Source organism: Agelaius tricolor, unplaced genomic scaffold (genome assembly GCF_023055355.1).
Source record: "Agelaius tricolor isolate 1412-34295 unplaced genomic scaffold, bAgeTri1.0.p SCAF_29, whole genome shotgun sequence".
Taxonomy (NCBI): domain Eukaryota; kingdom Metazoa; phylum Chordata; class Aves; order Passeriformes; family Icteridae; genus Agelaius; species Agelaius tricolor.
In genome coordinates, this window is record NW_027269289.1 from 6,608,787 (window position 1) to 6,629,065 (window position 20,279).

Genomic DNA, 20,279 nt, shown 5'->3' on the forward strand with positions numbered 1-20,279 from the left:
ATGGGCAGGGCTCTAAATCAACACTGCTGTGCTTGAAATTAACCCTGGCTGATCAGGAGGGTTAAATGGGCAGGAAATTGGGCTTAAAACAAGCTCTGGTTGTGTCCCTTTCCTACCTGCATTAATGGGGATTTTCCAGCCAGCATCTCCAGCTTCCACAAGCACAGACCCAGAACGTTGCTGTCACCTTTGGGTGTCACCTGTGGGGTCAAACATTGTCTCTGTCCCCCCCCAGGCCAAACGGGACCCTGCCAGGGAGTGTGGAAATCCAGAACAACACCATCTACTTCAAAGGGCCCGTGTCCTACAGCGTGGCTGGCACCTACGTCTGCGAGGCCACCAACGCCATCGGGACACGCTCGGGCCTGGTGGAGGTCAATGTCACAGGTAGGACAGCACCTGGGCTGCTCTGCAGCATGGGAAAAAATGGTGGGGAGGGAGACAAAGGTGTGAGCAGTTCTGTGTTCACAGGGGTCTGAGGATGAGGGGAGAGACCAGGATCTGACTCCATGTTTCAGAAGGCTGATTTATTAGTTTATGATATATATTATATTAAAACTGTACTAAAAGAATAGAAGAAAGGATTTCATCAGAAGGCTGGCTAAGAATAGAAAAGGAATGAAATGATAACAAAAGTTTGTGTCTCGGACAGAGAGTCCGAGCCAGCTGGGCTGTGATTGGCCATTAATGAGAAACAACCACATGAGCCCAATCCCAGATGCACCTGTTGCATTCCAGAGCAGCAGATAACCATTGTTTGCATTTTGTTCCTGAGGCCTCTCAGCTTCTCAGGAGAAAAAAATCCTAAAGACAAAAAATGTGTCTGTAACACAGCTCCATCTCCTCAGTCACTGTCTCCCTTTGAGGGTGGGAATCTCCTGAGGGAAATGGGGCAGTGGAGTTCTTGGCTTGGTGCTGGTGTTGCACTGCTTTACTGTGGGTTTTCTCTTCTCCTCTCATGGCCTTTTTTCTTTCTTACACCAATTCAGTTTGTTCTCCCCTCGTCTTCTGCTTTGGATTCAGAGAGGTTGTTGTACATGTTAACAGCAGAGGCACATCAGGGGATATTGATCAGAACAAGGGGCAGGATGAGGATGTGGACTGCCAGAAAGGCAGGAGATGGATGAGTCACTTGTCCACGATGGTGTTTGGTGTTCCTGATGTTGGGCAATTCTCATGATTCTTCATTTGAGCTCCTTGCAGAGCAGTTCTTGCTCTGTGAACTCACTCACCCGCCTGCCAGGGATCCCTGTGGGTGCTGGAGGAGCTTTGGGCTCCAGGGAGGAACAACATCCCAGGCTGCAGGCAGTGGGAAGTGATGCTGTGATGTCCCAGGAGACAGAAGGGATCTGAGGGCCTGCAAAGCACTGTGGCCACAGGAGGGAGGGAAAGACATGTGGGCAAGCTGAGGGAGTGTCAGGGAGAGAAAGTCATGTCAAGAAATAGCTTCAAGAGAAGAAATAACATATGGCAGTAACCTGATTTCTGAAAGTCAGAGTGACATTGTGAGACATCACTGAGGGGAAAAGTGGCTGGGGGTGCTTTGAGAGCAGGAAAGGGACATTTATCCAATTCCTTTGGGGCAAAAGGAGCCATTTGCGTTATCAGGAGGGCTGGAAATGCCTCTTGGAGCAGTGAGGTGGGGCACAGCCACACTGCAGCGAGCTCTGGTCTGCAGAGAGCCCGGACAGGGTGGGCAGGAGGTGAATGAGGTGCACTGGGGGCTTCCAAGGCACGGGAAACACAGAACAGGCTCCCAGCGCTGTCACCTCCTGCTCTGCCCAGCCCAGGGCAGTCAGAGCCTCTCCTGCCACCCCAGTCCTTGGGGAGCTGTCTGACCTGAGGGTGATGAAACCCCAGCCCCCTCCACCAGCTTCCTCTGCTGGAAAACGCTGAGCAAGCACAGAGCCGAGTCTGGGACAGCTAAAATTAGCAATAACTCCGTGTTTGGCACCTCAGCTCCCCTCTCTGTAACTTGGGCAAACCAGGCTAAGCTTCCTCTATCCAAGTGCTTGGAGGTCAATGGATGGGATGTGCTAATTAGATGCTAATTACCCGGTATTTGTTTATGATCGTTATCACCGGAGCAGGCCTTTCATTCACACCTCGTGTCCTGGATCCCTGCCTGCTGAGCTGCTCCTGGTACAGCCATTTCTATGGGGGCTGTTTCTTGTGCCAGGGAAAGGCACTGGAAGAACAAAACCCTTTGTGCCCGGCCCTGCCCAAGCACCCAAAACCAGGGCAAGGTCATGGCCACAATCAGCTGCTGAGGAGTTGTCACCTCGGTGTTCCTGGGGCAGTGCCTGGTACAAGCTGAGCTGACTCCCTTTGGCAGCAGAAATCCGTCCCACACAGTGTCCAGAACCTTGGGGCACGTTTGAAACAGTGAGCAGAGCTTAAAAACCTCCAAGGTCAGCCCCCAGACACAGAAGGAGGTGGAGCAGGGACTGAAGAAGACTTTGAGAGTGACAGGCTCTCACTTTCCATCCCTCCATAGCCTCTGTGTCCATTTCTTGCTGTCATCCTGCCTGTCCAGCCACCCCTTATCATTTGGGGTGTCAGCACAGCAGGCACAGCTCTCTCTTCGTGTTTCCTGCCTGTTTTTGATGTGTCTGAGCACCACAGTGGCACTGAAGGTGGCTGCACCAGCTCACCTGCACAGGCTCCTCCAGACACGAGGGGCTGTGGATTCCCCCTCTGGAATTTGAAATTGTCTCTTTCCCAGGTGTTTTTACAAAGGACTGGAAAAGGGCATCATTCTCAGGCTCCAGCAGCACAGAGGAAACAGGGGCTGGCAGGGCTGGCAGGATTTTTGGGGTTGTGTTGGTGTCTGCCTGCCTGCAATCTCAGCTGGTTCCCAAAGGTCCTGGCAGTGGGGTTGAGGTTAAATGAGAGGGAATGAAGGGCACACCCACAGCTGCCCTGTGAGGAGGGATTAACAGCCAGCCCCACAGGCCAGGCCTGCACCACATAGTAATAATAAAAAAAAATCCTTTAATAATTCATGGGATCTGAATATGTTTATCCAGCTCTCCCTGAGGAGCGATTAGGCCGGTGCTGGGGAGGGCTCACCCTCCTCACTCAGCTATTACAGGTACATTTGTTTGGGTCTTGCAGGCAATTTAGGGATTGTCAGTGGACCACGAAACCTCTTTCAAGAGCTGCATGCAATAAATGGAGTTCAATCTAGTGAGCAGCCAGCCTTGGGAGGGAAAAAAAAACAACACAGAAGGCTGATGCAGAGAAAAGCCTGCAGCAGCTTTTCCCCTTTCTGTCTCCCTGTTCTCCCCCCTTTTGCCACCCAAAATCTTCCCTCCAGGCCCCAGAGAGGAAAATGCAGGGCTGCTCCAGCCCCCTGATGGGGAGGGCAATTTGTTCAGAGGGAGAAGGCTGAATGCTTCTCTGAGAGTTATGGTGCATTAAAGAGATTGATAAGTGGAAATTTAATATTTTATTCCAGCAATCTGTTCCCCTAATAGCTTCTCCTGCCTTGCAGGACCTTTGTCAGTCGCAGGCAAGCCATGTAGTGTGACATGTAACTATTTATTGCAGGCACTGGGTGACAGAGTAAAAGGCTGTGCTTATGGACTGCACGTGTGTGGTGGTCCTGCAAAGAGAGCTGGCCATGGATATTCACCTGTGTGAGACAAATCTGCATCCTGGCCATGGATATTCACCTGTGTGATCCCAATCTGCATCCTGGCCATGGATATTCACCTGTGTGATCCCATTTGTGTCCTGGCCATGGATATTCACCTGTGATCCAAATCTGCATCCTAGCCATGGATATTCACCTGTGTGATCCCATCCTGGCCATGGACATTCACCTGTGTGATCCCATCCTGGCCATGGATATTCACCTGTGTGATCCAAATCTGCATCCTGGCCATGGATATTCACCTGTGTGATCCCAATCTGCATCCTGGCCATGGATATTCATGTGTGTGATCCTGTTTTTATCCTGGTCATGGACATTCACACCTGTGTGACCCCAATGGACATTCACACCTGTGTGACCCCATTTTTGTCCTGCCCATGGACTTAAACACCTGTGTGATCCCATTGGAAATTCACACCTGTGTGATCCCATTTTTATCCTGCCCATGAATATTCACACCTGTGTAATCCCAGTTTTGTCCTGCCCATGGATATTCAAACCTGTGTGATGCCATTTGCATCCTGGCTGTGGATATTCCCACCTAGACTCCCAATTTTCAGCCTGGCCATGGAAATGGTTTTCCCAAAGCTGCGTGCACAGGGCAGGATGAAAAAGGGAATTTTGGGAAATGGGAATTCCTGCACAGGGCAGGAATAAAGCATTTGCATGTAGGAATTCATGAGCATGGGCTCTTCTGAGTGCAGCAGAGCGTGGCCACACACTGGCCCTGTGCAGGGAACATTCACCCACTTGTGCACTGGCTCCAGCCAGAGGAAGCACAAGGAGAAAGGGAAAAAAAATGGCAAATGGACCTTTGGAGGAGACTCACAGAGCTGGGGGAGCAGGGAGAGCCTGTGCCAGCAGCTTTGCAGCCCTGGCCTTGGATCTGCTACAGGCTGGGGGGGAGGAAAAGCTGGCAGGGGTTGCTGACCCCCCCTGCCTGGCTCCCAGCAGGGAGTTATTTACACACCAGCAGCGCTCTCGTCCCAGCAAGGTCACTGCAAACAGCCCTGGGGCTCGCTGGAGCTGCTGCCACAGCACCAGGCTGGGAAAAGCCCTTTCTGGGAAGTCCTAAATGCCAATTCCTGCAGCAGGTGCTCCCAAAGCCAGGCAGATTCAGGTGGGAGGATGCTGGGGAGGGCAAAGAGGAGCAAGCCCCGAGGAGGGGGCGTCTGGCTGATGCTAATCCTGCAGAGTGGCTGTGCATCCTGTCTGGTGGCATCTGTGCCAGCTGCCCCCACGGCAGCAGGGCTTGACTGACAGGGGATAGGTGACCTGAGAGAGAGATTAAGGCCTAAGACACGTTTGGCATCTGGCCCAAGAGCTGTCACACTCTGAAAGGCCGGGGGCAGCTGCTGAACTGCTGGATTAGCTGCCAGTGGTTGTTCCATCCCCACCCGCCCTGCAGGAACCCCTGGGAGGGAGAGGAAGGCTTGGAAAGCTGGAGATGGACATGGCAGAGGTGCAGGGGGGAGGGAGAAGGTCAGCAGTGCTCTGGGCTTCTCAAATTGCAGCTTTGTCCCGAGGTTTCTCCTTATCTTCCCTCGTGTACATAACTTAGCACACGAGCAAAGTCCTGGGATAATTTGGTGTGGGCTGTTCCAGCAGGGAAAGTTTGCCATCAGCAATCTGGCTCCTGAACAAACCCTGCAGGGTCATTTCTGTGTTTGCTGAGGCCATCTGGGAACTGGGGAGCCCTGTGAATACGTTGGAATTGGGGTTCCTGTTCCTCCCTGGAGCTGCTGTTCACGTTGTGTGGATGTTTGGTTTTCCAAAGCAAAAGGAAATCCAGAGTCTTCCTCTGGAAGAGCTTGGGCTGACACACGTCCAGCAGATAATTCCTCATGGAGTTTGACATTTTCTTCAGTGCCTGTGGCTACAGAGAGAATTTGGGCTGGTGCTGCTTTTTCCCTTGGTCCTTAGGATTGAGGGGAAAAGGATGGTAATGGGGCTTAAAGGAAAAACATGGCCACAGGAAGCAGTCTTTTAAAATATCCCAGCAGATGAGCAGAAGAGCTTTTGAAAGCTGATTTCCAGTGGATCTGCATATCACAGAAGAATTACTGGGTGTCTAAAAATACCCTTTTTCTGATCTGGGCTCTTCCTGCTCCTGGGAACAGCCTCCTGTCCCTCTGGGTTCTCTGATGTCTAATGAGGTTTGGCTCCCACCTCTACCAAGGATCCCGCTCCAGCCATCTCCAGGAGCTTTCTGATAGGGACAATTTCAGCTCCTTCTGTCACACAGCACTAAAATTGGCCAGCAGGTTCAAACAAGCAGCAGATAAAGGATTGATGGACAGGTGTGATGATTTGCATGCGCCTCATTTTTATTGAAAAACAGCCATTAGGAAAAAGATGGGATTCTTTCAAACCTCTGCTTTTGAAGCCACTCTTGTGATGGGGAAGGTTTGGGGAAGTTTGTGGCCTCATTGCTCAGCCCTGGGCTGCTGCAGGAAGAGGGCAGGAGATGCCTGGAGCCTTGCAAAGGGATCAAAGGGAACCTGTGGGCTGGGCCAGGTGCCAGGCTGAGCCCGGGCTGAGCTCCTGTCTCTCTGCCTGCTCTCCCAGCTGCTGTCCCCAAGGTCTGGCTGCTGGCACGGGGACAGGAAGCTGGGCTGAATGCAACAGCTGGCAGAGCTGGGCACGGGCAGATAGTGTTGCTGCTTTAATTCCTATTCATACAGCACTCCCTCTTTTTATAAGGGCTGGGGGGTGGCAGGGGGGGAGGCTTTTCATGCTGGCATTAAAGCCTGGCTTGTTCCCCCTCCCTCGGCTCCGCTGTCTCCTGTTTCTCCAGGCTGCTTTTCACAGGGGCTTTAATTCTCTCCAGACTCTTCCTAATGGATTTTTCACATGGGGCCTCCGAGCAGGCTCAGGGTTCCAGAAATTTCACGCCCCCCCCCCCCCCCCATCTTGGACACAAAAAAAGGGGATTCCTTTTCCCACACTTCCCCCTCTCCCCTTGGCGCTGCTCTGTTTGAAACGGGGTGGGTCCCAGTTTGAGGGATTGCTGGATATCCTGGTGGCCAATGGATCTGGATGCGGGGACAGGTGACACGCTGGTCCTCGCTCACCACGTGCCAGTGCCGAGGCACCTTGTCCCAGGGCACAGCCCCTCCTTCCCGCCCGGGAACAGGGAAGGGCCCCCCTGCTCCGGAGCCAGCGCGGGTCTGTGCCGCCATCCAGTGGCAGTGCCGGGCTCTGGAGGGGCCGGACCCCCTCCTCCCCCGACACCGACCCACCCCAGGGTCACCCCCTGATCCTCAGAGCCCCCCCTGGCCCGGTGCTGGAGGGAGGATGAGGAGGGAGGTGCTCTGTGGGTGAGGAGGGGGTGATTTGATCTTCCCCCTGTCGTCCTTCTTTCTTTCTTTATCCCTGCCCACAGTCTGGGTTTGTTTTTTCTGGCATGGGAATGGAGGGTGGGGATGGGATGAGGGGAGAAAATAGATCCTTGACTGAGGAACGTGTGAAATCCACCAGGGATGGATGGATGAATGGATGGATGGATGGACGGACAGACACAGGGATGGATGGATGGATGGATGGATGGATGGATGGATGGATGGATGGATGGAGGACACAGGGATGGATGATGGATGGATGGACGGACACAGGGATGGATGGATGGATGATGGATGGATGGATGGATGGAGGACACAGGGATGGATGATGGATGGATGGATGGATGGATGGATGATGGATGGATGGATGGATGGGTGGATGGATGGATGGATGGATGGATGGATGGATGGATGATGGATGGATGGATGGATGATGGATGGATGGATGATGGATGATGGATGGATGGATGGGTGGATGGATGGATGGATGATGGATGATGGATGGACAGACACAGGGATGGATGGATGGATGGATGGATGGATGGATGGATGGATGATGGATGGATGGATGGATGGATGGATGGATGGATGGAGGGATGGATGGATGATGGATGATGGATGATGGATGGACAGACACAGGGATGGATGGATGTGTTCCTGCTCATGTCCATGGCATTGTCAGTGCCATGGGGGTGGCGAGTGCTGCCTCAGGGGTGGGCAGCACAAAGGGCAGGAAAAAAATAAATATCTGCTGAGAAAGGTAGGAAAACATCCCCCCTTTTCCCTTCACACATCCAGCCTGGGCTGTCAATGAGGCTTTTACCAGGAAAGTGGGCCAAGCTCCTTTAGAAATCAAGCACAGCCTTCCCCTCTCAGATCTGCTCTCAGAGCTGGGAGGCAGAGGAATCTCTGAGGTTTGAGGGATCTGCACACCACATCTGGGTTTTTTTAGGGTGGGTTTTGGGACCTGTGGGGCCATGCACAGACTCAGCCTTGCTGTGGGGAACAGCAGGGTGTGAGGAGGCTTCAGAGCTGTGGGAAAATGAAACATTGAGCCCATGGGGACTTGCTTGGCTTCCCCTGCTCCCACTCAGCCTCCAGGCCTCCCCTGCTCCGTGCACAGCTTTGGGAACTGGGCACCACAGAGGCTGGGACAGCGAGGAGCAGCCCCAGGGGGTGGCTTGGGCAGGGGTAGAGGGAACAGCGTGGATGTTGTGTGGTTGAAGCTGAGCCCTCAGCAGGCAGGACCACGAGGGGATGGACGTGACTGTCCCTGGCTTGCCTGCAGAGAGGTTCTGCATTAAGCAGCTGGCTGGGACAGGCCTTCTGTTGATGCAACATGTGGCTTTGGCTTTCCCCAGCCCAGCCCTGGCTCCCCGTGCTGCAAGACATGCCCTTGCTGCTTCTCTAAGGCTGTCCTTGGGAAAAAACTGCTGGCTCCTGCCTGCACAGCATCCTGCTCCTCATTCTGGCTGCAGCAGGGACCCTCCATCTGTCCCCCAGCCCACTCTGCCCAGTGGGCTGCTCTCTGTGTGGGTTCAGCCTCGGGAGGCTCTGCTCCAGGCAAGTCAGCACTGCAGAAACCAAGATGCTGTTGTCGGGTGGATGTTTCAGGAAAGGCAGGAATTAATCATCTTCCAGGCACCAAAAAAAAAACCCTAAAACATTTATGGCTCAGGCCAGCAATTGCTCGAATTCAGTGCCCTTGTCCAAAACCTGCAGCTGTTGCAGTGCCTTCACCTGGGGGAAGCTCCTTTGTCCCTTCTCCCTCAGTGGCTGGGCAAAGCTGTGCCAGCAGGGAATGGAGGGGGGTGGGCAGCAGTCACTGCCTCTCACCCCTTTGGAATCTGCTGCCTGTGAGCCCCCCACAACCCTGGCTGTGCTCAGGGATGCTGCCTTTGCTGCTGGCTCTGCACCTCTCCTTGGCTGCTGGGGGAAGAAGTGAAGGCCAGGAGGCTCCAGGGTTGGCAGAGAGGCCTTGCAGGTGGGAAAAGCACTGGGAGAGGTCTCATATGTAAAAACAAGGCTGCCACAGGGCATTAAGAGGGCACCTGCTGCCTGAATTAGGAGGCAGAGAAGGGCTGAGACAGCCATGTGGTGTCTGATGCCTGCTGGACACGGATGCTCAACAGGCTCTGAGCCCAGCCAGGGGCTGTACCTGTGCCCAGGAAGGTTGATTGAAGTCCTGGCTCAAACTTTATCTGTGCCAAAGTGTAGGTGTTGAACTGCATGAAAGAGAACAGAGCTGCTTTCTCATCTCTTTCCTCTACCTCCTTTTGAGTTTTTTTTTTTTTTTAAATAGGTCAGGGTAGGAGCAAGATTAGCAGGAGGAGTGGCACTGTGCTGGCCAGGGAAGGGGAAGAAGCAGTGGGAGGGCTGTGTCCTCATGCTGCAGGGTCAGCACAATGGGTCAGGAGCCAGCAGGGCTCTGAGCAGCCACAGGGCACCTGTGGGTGGGGGATCACAAGGTGCTGCTGCCTCGGTTCTAATCTGGGCTGGGCTGGGAGCAGAGGGGAGCAGAGCTGGTGGGTCCAACGTGGCGCCTGCCTATGCCCACCCTCGGGTGGGGTTTGGGGTTTGCTCCCTGTCAGGAGCACTCTCAGGGGAGCTGGAATTCTGTCAGCTGGTAAAACGCAGCGCGTCCGGACTCAAGACTCGGGTCTGGTGGGATCTGAGCACGCCTGGAGGCACCAGGAGGGCTGGGGAGGGTAAAACCACTGCTTCCAGCCTGCTGGGCTCCTGCATGAGGCTTGGCCAGCTTGGCACGGCACCTTCCCCTTGCTGAGGCAGAGCTGACCCCGTGAGGACGCCCCTCTTCCCCTTTCCCCAGTTTTTCCCTTCCCTGTTCCTTACCCTCATCTTCCCACCCCCTCACCCCCCGCCCCAAACTGGCAATGAGAGCATGGAGGGGAGGGCGCGTTTCCGCATGGTTTGACACTGTTCCCCCTTCCATCTGTCTTTTCCTACCCAGAATTTCCCTACACCCCGTCTCCAATCGATGATCACAAATCCATGGTGCAGCCGAACATCCCCACACCGGTGATTGGGGGCATAGTGGGAGGCGTCTCGCTGGTCCTGCTGGTGGCCGTGGTGCTCTTTGTGGTACTCCGGCGCCGGCGTCACACCTTCAAGGGTGACTACAGCACAAAGAAGCACGTGTACGGCAACGGCTACAGCAAGGCCGGCATCCCTCAGCACCACCCCCCCATGGCCCAGAACCTGCAGTACCCCGACGACTCGGACGACGAGAAGAAGCCGGGCCCCTTGGGCGGCAGCACCTACGAGGACGAGGATGAGGATGCGGGAGGAGAGCGCAAGCTGGGCGGCCCCAAAGCCTACGAGGAGGATGCCAAGAGGCCTTACTTCACCGTGGACGAGGGCGAGGCCCACCCCGAACCTTACGACGAGAGGACACTCGGCTTCCAGTACGACCCCGAGCAGCTCGACCTGGCCGAGAACATGGTGTCGCAGAACGACGGCTCTTTTATTTCCAAAAAGGAGTGGTACGTGTAGCTCCACGCCCCTCTGCTGCACTCACACGCACTCACACACACTCACAAACGCTCACCAACGATGCCCTCCCTCCCCTGCATCCCTCCCGCGCACGCCCCGGCCCCGCACAGACTTTTTGGATGCTGGGGGCCAGCGGGGAGGGAGGGTGGCTTTGCTTACGGATCATTTTTTGGGGAGGGGGGGCGGGGCTCGTGCGGGAGGGCGGGCGGGAGGTCGGGTAATTATTTTCTCTCGGTTTTGGTTTTTGGCTTTTTTAATTTCTCTCTTCGACGACTTTCGTCCCCTTCTGTGGTGTTTGTATTGGTCGGTGGCTTAGGTGTTACTCTTTGCTTTAACGACTGTTGCCCAGCCTGTATATTACACTCTGTTTGTGTCTTCATGTCTCAGAGTGCCCTTCCCTCCCCGAGGCTTCCTCCTCCCACTCCCAGCCCCCTGAAACACTGGAAATTTGTTTGTATGTTGTCTTCTTTGTTTGTTTTTTAACCCTGGGAGGGGGGCAGGTGGGCTGTCCGTAGGACAGAGGCCAGGAGAGTCTTATGGCAATGGAAACATAGGTGCCATTATCAGGTGAATGGATTTTGGGTTTTTTTTCCCCCCTAATCACTTTTTTTTTGTTGTTTTTTTTTGTTTGGTGGGGTCTGGGTGACATTCCCATTGCCTGCTGCACACCTGGAGAGAACCACACTCAGTTTTTAATGACTCAATAAAAGGAAAATGAGGAGAAAGGGGGGAAAAAAACCACCCTAGACCAAACCCCAGGTGTAGGGGCTGATAGCAGAGCAGGGAAACAAAACTGCCATTTTCCTCCTACGATTTATTATCGCCTGGCTTTTCATTTTTCCGTCTTTGTTTGAGTGTTCTTTTAAACGAAAGAAAAGGAGTATTTATTGCTGACACTTTTCCCCCCGTGATGGCTCAGAGAAAGGCTGGCTCTTTTTGTTCTTGTTGCTGGTACCAGCCACAGAGCAGTTCACTGGGGCACCCCTGGGCCGGGCACATCCACTGGGGAAGGGACCAACTGAGGACACTTTGCTTCCACACATTCACTGCCTTCAGCTCTGCTCTGCACAGCCAGGCAGGGCAGGACCAGCCCCTGAGGTTTATTTTATTATACCACTAAGACTTAATTGTCATGTGTTTACACTTTATTTTTTATTTTGGTCAGAGCACGGGGGTGCTCCTCTCTCTCTCTCTCTCTCTCTCTCTCTCTCTCCTAGCAACAACCCCAGCCCGTGGCTGCACCACGTAGGTGGCATTGATTGCCACTTTTCCAATATCACATCCCTCTCCTGAGCACAGGCTTGGCAGACAGGGTAGGAGGGATTGAGCCTGGGGTATTGATCTTTCCCTCCTTGCCTTGAGCCACGGCGTTGTGCTGGGGAGGTTTGGATTGCTGCTATCTCTGCTCTGTGAATAAATGGGATTCCAGACTTCAGGGCCCTCTGTCTCACACCGACCATCTCCAAATTAGATTCACTGGGATTGGGGCTTATTTTTCTTCTCGTGGGTTATTTTTTTTTTTCTTTTTAAATTCGATGTATAAATAAATCTTTTGTTTGAAAAGAAATCCCCAGTTTTCTGAGCTGTATTATCATGCACATCTAAAAATAGCAGGACTAATTCTCCTCCTGCCTTACCCGCTGGGTTTTGTTCCACAGCAGTTATCCTGCTGCAGAAAGGGAGGAGGCTGGAGAGGCAGACCCACACAGATGAGTCAAGGTCAGATCTCTGATCCAGGCAGCCTCCAAAGCTTTCCTTTCCTGTGAGGTGCTCGGTGCAGACCAGAGCCTGAGCCCTCCCCAGCGTGCCCTGATTGCATTAGTGGGGTAGGGCAGTGGGCAATCCAATTGTAGGGCTGTAATCTCTCTGCTGTTCCTGCCAGCCCCTCAGGCTTCCTGCCTTCTGGCACCACAGCCACATGCCCCAGGAAGGCTGCTCTGTGTCCTCTCAGAGCAGGACACACAGAGATTCCCTGGACAGCCACATGCCCCAGGAAGGCTGCTCTGTGTCCTCTCAGAGCAGGACACACAGAGATTCCCTGGACAGCCACATGCCACAGGAAGGCTGCTCTGTGTCCTCTCAGAGCAGGACACACAGAGATTCCCTGGACAGCCACATGCCACAGGAAGGCTGCTCTGTGTCCTCTCAGAGCAGGACACACAGAGATTCCCTGGACAGCCACATGCCACAGGAAGGCTGCTCTGTGTCCTCTCAGAGCAGGACACACACAGATTCCCTGGACAGCCACATGCCACAGGAAGGCTGCTCTGTGTCCTCTCAGAGCAGGACAGAGATTCCCTGGACAGCCACATGCCCCAGGAAGGCTGCTCTGTGTCCTCTCAGGGCTGGGACACACACAGATTCCCTGGACAGCCACATGCCCCAGGAAGGCTGCTCTGTGTCCTCTCAGAGCCAGGACAGGCAGAGATTCCCTTGGGATTCCTCAGGCTCAACCACCCCACTGCCACCAGGAGCACCCTGCTAACAGGAAAGTCCCCAATAAAGGGAATAAAAACCTCTTAACGTCTCTCCAAAGCTCTGATTAGTGATGATTAGGGGTGGGAATGACTTCCCTCCGGTGCCTTGGGAGAGCAGCACACACAGGGCTTTGATTCCCCCAGAGGGAGAGCCTGTAATCTGGCTCAGTGTGTGGTGCAGGGAGAATTCCCAACAAAGTCCATCTCTGGAGTGAATAATCCTTCAGATCTGAGCCCCTGGGAGCAGGATGGAGACAGTGCAACACCAACCAGGCTCTGGGCAGGCATCAGCAGGCACCGGTGAGATCAGTGGCACAGACCCTGCCCTGCAGATTGCCCCAGCACAGGCACACCCTCTGAGGGGGTGGCTTTGGCAGAAAACAATCTTTTATAAAAACTGCAGGGCCCAGCAGGGATTCTTTACATTGAGGCCACTGCTCAGGTCTGGGCAATTCCCACCAGGCTGACCCCACAGCTCTGTGTCCTAAAGAACAAAGGTGCAAACGTTGGCATGAGGGCCTGGGAGAGGTCAGGGCTGCTCCAAAATTCAGGGACAAGCAAAAGAACCGTAAGAAATGTGCTTTGGGAGTCATTAGCTTGCCTTTGAAGGTGTCATTTTTGGAGCTGTAGCCTCCTTGGCTTATTTATTGCCCATCCACACACTGTCCACTGAGTGAGGGCTCAAAACCCCAGTGGGAGCGGGGAAAAGGGAAGGAGAGAGTGGAGCAGTGTGGGATTTCCAAGCTAGAGCCTGTGCACCATTCCCTTCTGCTGCAGCACTTTTTCCTGCCTGTTTTGCACCAGCCCAAATTTAGGACTTAGCTCAGCCACTTACCTGCTCAGAGTGGTTCAGAAAAGGGGTCAAATGCTCATTTTTCATCCAGAACCTGGAGTGGAAGATCCTTAGACAGCATTGCCTGGCACAGCAGTGAGGCACCCTGCGAGTTCAAGGCTCAGTGCTGCATTTCTCTCATCCTTGAGCTCTTCAGCACTGCTCCCCTGGTGCAATTATCACCTCAGCCACGGAGAAATGCCACCTCTGTGCTGTCATTTGCTTCTTGCTGTCCCTTGCAAGGTCAGCTAGATGGCCAAGAGACTCTTGGGGGGGTAATTAGCTGAGTGATTAGCCATTAATCCATAGCAAGGTGGAAGAGAAAAGAAGTGTGGGGGAAGAAAATCAGATTGATGCTTCATCTGAGAGCTGTTTTTGGTCCAGTAATAGCATCACTGCCTTCTCTGGGTTAAATTGCTCTGAGGGGACCCTTGAAGGGAATTAGATGAGTTTTTCCAGCATCATCAAGCAGAAAGTGATCCCTGTTCCCACCTGAGTGCAGGGGTGAGCTCAGGAGAGAGGCCAAAGTGAGGAACCACCTGCATCCTGCAGGGAGGGAATGGGCTGGGACTGTGCAGGGCTCAGCAGCAGGGCCAGCCTGGGCTGCTCTGTGCTCTGCTGATGGTGTCACCTGTCCCTTTGTGCCCCAATGTCCCTCAGAGGGCAGATTTTGCCAGGCTGGAGTGCCACACACGAGCTGGGCCACCTCTCTGGGACCCTCAAGCGAAAAATCCCCTGCTTCTCCCACCCCACTTTCATCAGAGGTGCTAAGGAGCTGGAAAATGCCCCCGTGGGACCTGGCAAGGAGCAAGTGGGAGCTTCCAGCTGGGACAGGGAAGCTGTCCACAGCTCCTCTCCATCTTGGTGCTAGGGAGCTGCTGCTGGGCAGGAACTGTCCCATTTCACACCAGTCCCAAGCTGGTGTGGCCCTCTGGGTTGGGTTTGTGCCTGGGGAACGCCTTCACCCTGCTGGGGCTGGGGGCCAGGGCCTCATCCCCTCCCCTGGCAGGGACCCCTGGCCAGGAACAGGCACATCAGCCTTTTGTGGTGCTTTTCCCTTTTCCCTTTTCCCTTTTCCCTTTTCCCTCTTCCCTTTTCCCAGCCTCATCCTGGATAACAAAGCTCGCGGTACCTCAGGGTGGGTGGGGAAGGTGAGCAAGCAGTGAGAGAGGTCAGTGACCCAAAATTCAGGTGAATTTGGGCCAATCCCTCATTTCCTTCCCAGTGTGAATTCAGGGAGCTGTACAAGCAAACAGAGCTGTGTCACAGCCCACAACGAGCCTGTGCTTTATGTACAAAGACACCCCAGCTGTTTCCCTGCTGGGGCTTTTCTCTAGGATTATTCATTGCAATTCACCCTGGTGATGTTATTTTCCCTTATTTAATTACCAGGTTTGTTGATTTTTTTTTTCCCCTGTTAAATCATTTTCATTCAAGGAGGGAAAAAAAAAAAAAACAACAACAACCTGAAGATTTCCTCATGAAATAAATCAACAAACTGAGATGGTTGCACCAAATTGACTGCAAAGACATGAGGGACAAAGGGAGCCATTTTCCTGATGTTGAGTCAAAAAGAAACACAACAACAGTTCAGCAAAAATCAGGGAGGGTTAGGGAGAGAGAGACTCCAAAGATCAATCTCGAGGCAATCAGAGGAGGGAGTGTGATTGGAACGGGGCTGCTGCTCTGCTTGGCTCTGTCCCTCTGCCCTGCTCAAGCTCACACATGCACACACACACACACACACACACGGAGACTTTTGGGGTTTGGGGAGCAGATTAGGTGGAGGGAAAACCCCCATTGCCCTTGTGGGGCTCAGCTGTGTCATTCCTGCAGGCTCTGAGCTTCCCAGTGTGAAAATGGGGTTAATCCCAGCAGGTAAAACCCCAGAAATTTAAACTTTGACGTTTCCCTCCAGCTTTGCTGCTGCAGCACTGAAGTTTGGGCCCTGTGCAGGCTGTGGGGACAGGGGACACTGCCAGCACGGTGTGGCTGCTGCCTGTTCCTGCCTGTTTTTACTGATGAGGTGTGGCACAGCCCCTCTCCCTGCCCACCCCGCACTCCCTCCATCCCCTCACCCCGAGGAAATCTGCTCCCACTTTGGGCTTTTCCCTGGGAGGAGCAGGGGAGCCCTTGGAGGGTGTGAAGGTGCTGGGTCCTTCCCACCCATCCCAAACCCACCCAGAGTGGGGCCAAGGGCAGAGGGGCTGGGGGGGCTCAGCCCATCAGAGGGAAGGAAAGCCAGGCCTAAAGCTGAGCTTGGATTTGGGACTGGGGGCTTTCCCTGGGTGAATGTAAGGAGCACACGGAGCCAGATCCTCTGCTCTTGGTGGAGGGACTCTCCTTGAGGGTCTGGATTTTCTTTTCTTTGGCCTTTCTCTTTTTTTAAACCATGATTCCTCAGCTTCAGTGATTTTATCTCTCTTTTTCTTCATCCTCTGGCTGTAATGATCATTGTAGAATTAAAACTGCAGACAGACAAACAAACAACCCCAACCCCACTTTTTTTTTCTTTTATTTCTTTTTTTTTTTTTTTTTATTTTGTAATCTGTGTTGTAAGTGCTTTTGTAAAAAATAAAAAATAAAAATAATAATAATGTAATGGACTTTCATGATTTCGGTTTGGGTTTTTTTTCTGGGTTTTTTGTTTTCTTTTTTTTTTTTGAGGATTTTTCTTTTGTTTTGTTTTTTTTGTTTTATTTTGTTTTTCATCCTTTGTAATTTGTTCATTTTGAGTCCTGGGTTGGGGAGGGGGGAATATTTTCATGGTTATAATTTGTGTGGGTGGGGTGTTGCATCACCCTTCCTTTTACTTGTATAAAAAAAAACCAATAGTGGCTGAGCTGTGGAAAAAAAAATGTACTTTTTTATAAATAAAGAATTTTAAAAAAAGAGACCTTCTCCTTCTTTCTGGGGCATCTGTGGCTGCGTCGTTGTGCACTCAGTGACTGGGAGCTGTGAGGGGAATCACATGGCACCATGGATTTCCAATTATTTGGGATGGAAATATCCCAGGATTTGCAGTGGTTTTTTTGGAAATTCCAATTATTTGTATTTGTGTTTTGGAAGGGGAGTTGCTGGCAGGTGAAGGCTGAAGGTGAAGGGTTCAGAGATCTCCAGCAATGGGCTGGGAATGACTGCAAACCATGGAGGTTTTGTGTGGAATTCCTGGACAGCAGATCCAGTGCAGGCTAAAGGAGGCTGGGAGAGCTTCCCTTTGTTGATGTAAACAGTGAAATTCCTTGGCTGAGGCCCAAAGTTAACCTGAGCTTAAAAATAAACGGCTAGAAAAACACAGGGCAGAAAAATCCATCAGGAAATGTGTGAAAAGTTAGGACAAGTGTCTGTGGTGAGGAAGTTCTCACTGCTGGCTGCAGCAGATGGGACAGGCTATTGGAAAAATGTCAATATTTCCCTAGAAATGTGGAATTAGCTGGTGGCAGGGCCAGGATGCAGAGACTCTGGAGGATGGTTTATAGAGCCACACGTGCCTGCCATGGCAATGGGGCTTCAAAACCCTCTGCAGGCTCAGGGGCAGCTCAGGGGGAGTTCAGGGCATGCTGATGACTTGGGAAGGCTGAGCCAGAACAGAGACTGGATGGAGCTAAAGAATAAAGCAAGGGTTTATTAGGAGGCCTCATTGGATGCACCTTGGGCAGCACAAGAGCCCAGCCAGGGCTGCACCCAAAATGGCCGCAAAATGAACCCAAGATGAACCCAAATGGTCCCAAAATGCACCCAAGATGAACCCAAAATGGTCCCAAAATGCACCCAAGATGAACCAAAATGGTCCCAAAATGAACCCAAGATGAACCCAAATGGTCCCAAAATGCGCGAGCGCTCCCGGGGTCTCTCCCTTGGATCAGTTCTGCTCCATTTGCATCTTGCAGTTCATTGTCCCATCCCAGCTTTAGCCCATCCAGGCCCATCCTTGTTTTTCTCTCTCCAGCCCACGGTGTTTGTGCTCCTGGGCTGAGATTTGGATCATTTGTCCTTGGTGCCCAGCTGGAGCAGGAATTGTTTTGTCTCCCTGCTCTGTGCCCAGAGCTCAGCATCCCCTGATGTGAACCCAGATCCACACACTAAAGCAGCACAGAACCTGAAAAATATAAAATCCAAAACCTGAGGCATCAATACCCCCCTTGTCCCTGCCTTGGGAAAGACACTTTGTGCGACAGGAGGCTGCAAAGGAAACCTTGTTCCCAAAGAAAGATCCTCATTCCCAAAGGAAGCCTTGTTCCCAAAGATCAAGGCCAGGCCTTGGCCAGGGAGGGAGGGACAAGGCGGGCAGGAGATCAGAGGAAACATTTCTGCTGTCCTTGTGCTGCTATCAGCAGCTCCTGTGCCAGCCCTGGAACAGTGGGACGCTCCCTGGGAAGGGATTTTTGCACCCAGCCTGTGCTGGAGGCCTGAACCTAAACCTGAGCCCAAGCCCAGCACAGAGGGAGAGGGATGCTGACCCAAATTGGGATTGGAGCTGGAGGGAGAGGGCAGAAATGCTCAGGATAGGCTGGGGAGGAGCGGTTTGGTCCTTGGGGCTGGTGCCCTGTGTGCAGCCAGGCAGGAGAACCCCCCAAACTCTGCTGCTCACAGAGCCAGGCCTCAGCCACTCTGCCTTGGGGCTTAGAGAGAGCCCTGGGAATGCTTTCCTTGTGGAAAAGGAGGAAGAAACAGGCTCCAAGGTCACCAAGGGGACTTGTGACCACTCTCTGGGCTGTGTCTATGTCTCTTCTCATTTTGCCCCTCTCATTTTGCCCTGTTAGCCATGGCACCTGCTTTGGGAGGGATTAGAGAGCTCTGGGAATGCTTTCCTTGTGGAAAAGGAGGAAGAAACAGGCTCCAAGGTCACCAAGGGGACTTGTGACCACTCTCTGGGCTGTGTCTTTCTCTCCTCTCATTTTCCCCCTCTCATTTTGCCCCGTTAGCCATGGCACCTGCTGGAGGAGCAGCTTTCCTTCAGGAGTGACCACAGCTCCTACAGAACCAGCTCCCAGCAGCTGCCTCAGCCTCCTCAGCCGGCTCTGGGGGTGAGGAGGAACAAAAGGAGCCCTGCAGGGCTGGGGCTGAGATGGGCAGAAGGGCAGGAGGGGCTGTCTGGGCTGGGACGAGCCCCTGGGAAATGCTGCTCTGCTTTCCCAGGCCAGGCCCACAGAGTTCAGTGCTGATGGATAAAACCCACAGCCTGGGGCCTCTCCTCAGCAGCTCGGGTTGCACAGGGCTGCAGGCAGCAGGAGCATGCAGAGCCCCCAAGGATTGGGTTTCTTTGGAACCAAGCACACACTGGGGACGGGAGTGCCAGCAGTGCCTGATGGACAAAAAAATGGCTTGGATCCTTTCCCCAAGGCACAGATCTGCAGGAGAGCCCAAGAGGGGCTGCAGGAGAGCCCAAGAGGGGCTGCAGAGCCCTGAGGAGCAGCACAGGGCGAGGCAGGAGCTGCATCAGAGCAGGGGGAGGTTTGTGGCTCTGTGTGCAGTGCTGAGCGTGATGTGTTCCCCTCCCTGGCGAATGCAGGTGGAATTTGGGGCTGGAATGTCCCTGGTGGAGGTGCAGGGCCAGGTTCCCATCCTGTGCATTCCCTCACCAGGCCTGGCGACTGTGGGGTTTTATTTCTGCTCAAATAAAGGAGTTGGAGAAGGATTTGTGGTGAGACGCAGCTCAGGGCGATCAGGGAATTTCCCAATATCCCTGGAACAGCACCTGGGACTGACACCTTGCCCAAGACCCAAAACCAGGGGCATCTCCCAGGGATGCACAGAACCAGAGCTGGAAGTGCAGGAGCCAAAGGGCTCCAGCAGCCAGAGGAGAAGGTGGGACTGGGAGATGTTAAACAGTGAGGGGGCACTGGAAACAGGTCAGGTCGCTGAAATATGTGACCTTCAATCCCAAATTCCTTGTGAGGTGAGAGGCAAGCCCTGCTGCAGTTCAGCTCAGAGCACTCAGGGTCACCCAGAGCCCATTAAATCTCCTCCAGCCGCTGCTGGCTAAATGGAACCAAGAGAAACTCACAGTGCAGGCTGAATTACTCGTAGCAACAAATATGTTTGATTAGGGTTGGGTTTGGTTTGTTTTTTGGGTTTGGATTTTTGTTTTTGGTTTTTTGGTTTTTTTCACTCTCAAATTATTTGCAATCTCCAGTTTGATTTGTATGAACATATTTGTTGGAGGAAATTGCTTTATGCAAATGGATTCCAGCTGAGGGACCTGTGACACCAGAAGTGCTGCTGAGCCCCAGATGCCCTCAGTGGTGCCTGGCAGAAGGAGAGGGGGGCTGGTTCTCTCCTCCTCCTCCTCCTCCTGCAAACAGGCATTTCACAGCCTTCCCAGACGTGTTTAGAGGCAGCCTGGATTTAGAGAGTATTTGCAGAACAAGGCTCAGCCTGTTAAAAATAAAAAAAAAAAAAAAAAATTAAAAAAAAAATAAGAATAAAAAATGGATGCGTGTTGCACTGCTGGAATT

General features: G+C 53.0%; 1 protein-coding gene across 3 annotated transcripts in view; it reads left to right on the forward strand.

Moving 5' to 3' along the window:
- The window catches only part of NECTIN1 (nectin cell adhesion molecule 1), a 101,158-nt gene that overhangs the window by 50,143 nt on the left and 30,736 nt on the right, over positions 1-20,279 (forward strand). For 2 of the 3 annotated variants that reach the window (XM_071449411.1, XM_071449409.1), the window contains exon 5: positions 236-387. In XM_071449411.1, coding sequence (XP_071305512.1) covers positions 236-387 — 152 coding nt within the window. Of the gene's footprint in view, positions 1-235; positions 388-9,970; positions 16,716-20,279 lie in introns of those variants that run through there. The other variant, XM_071449410.1, reaches the window with a different exon arrangement.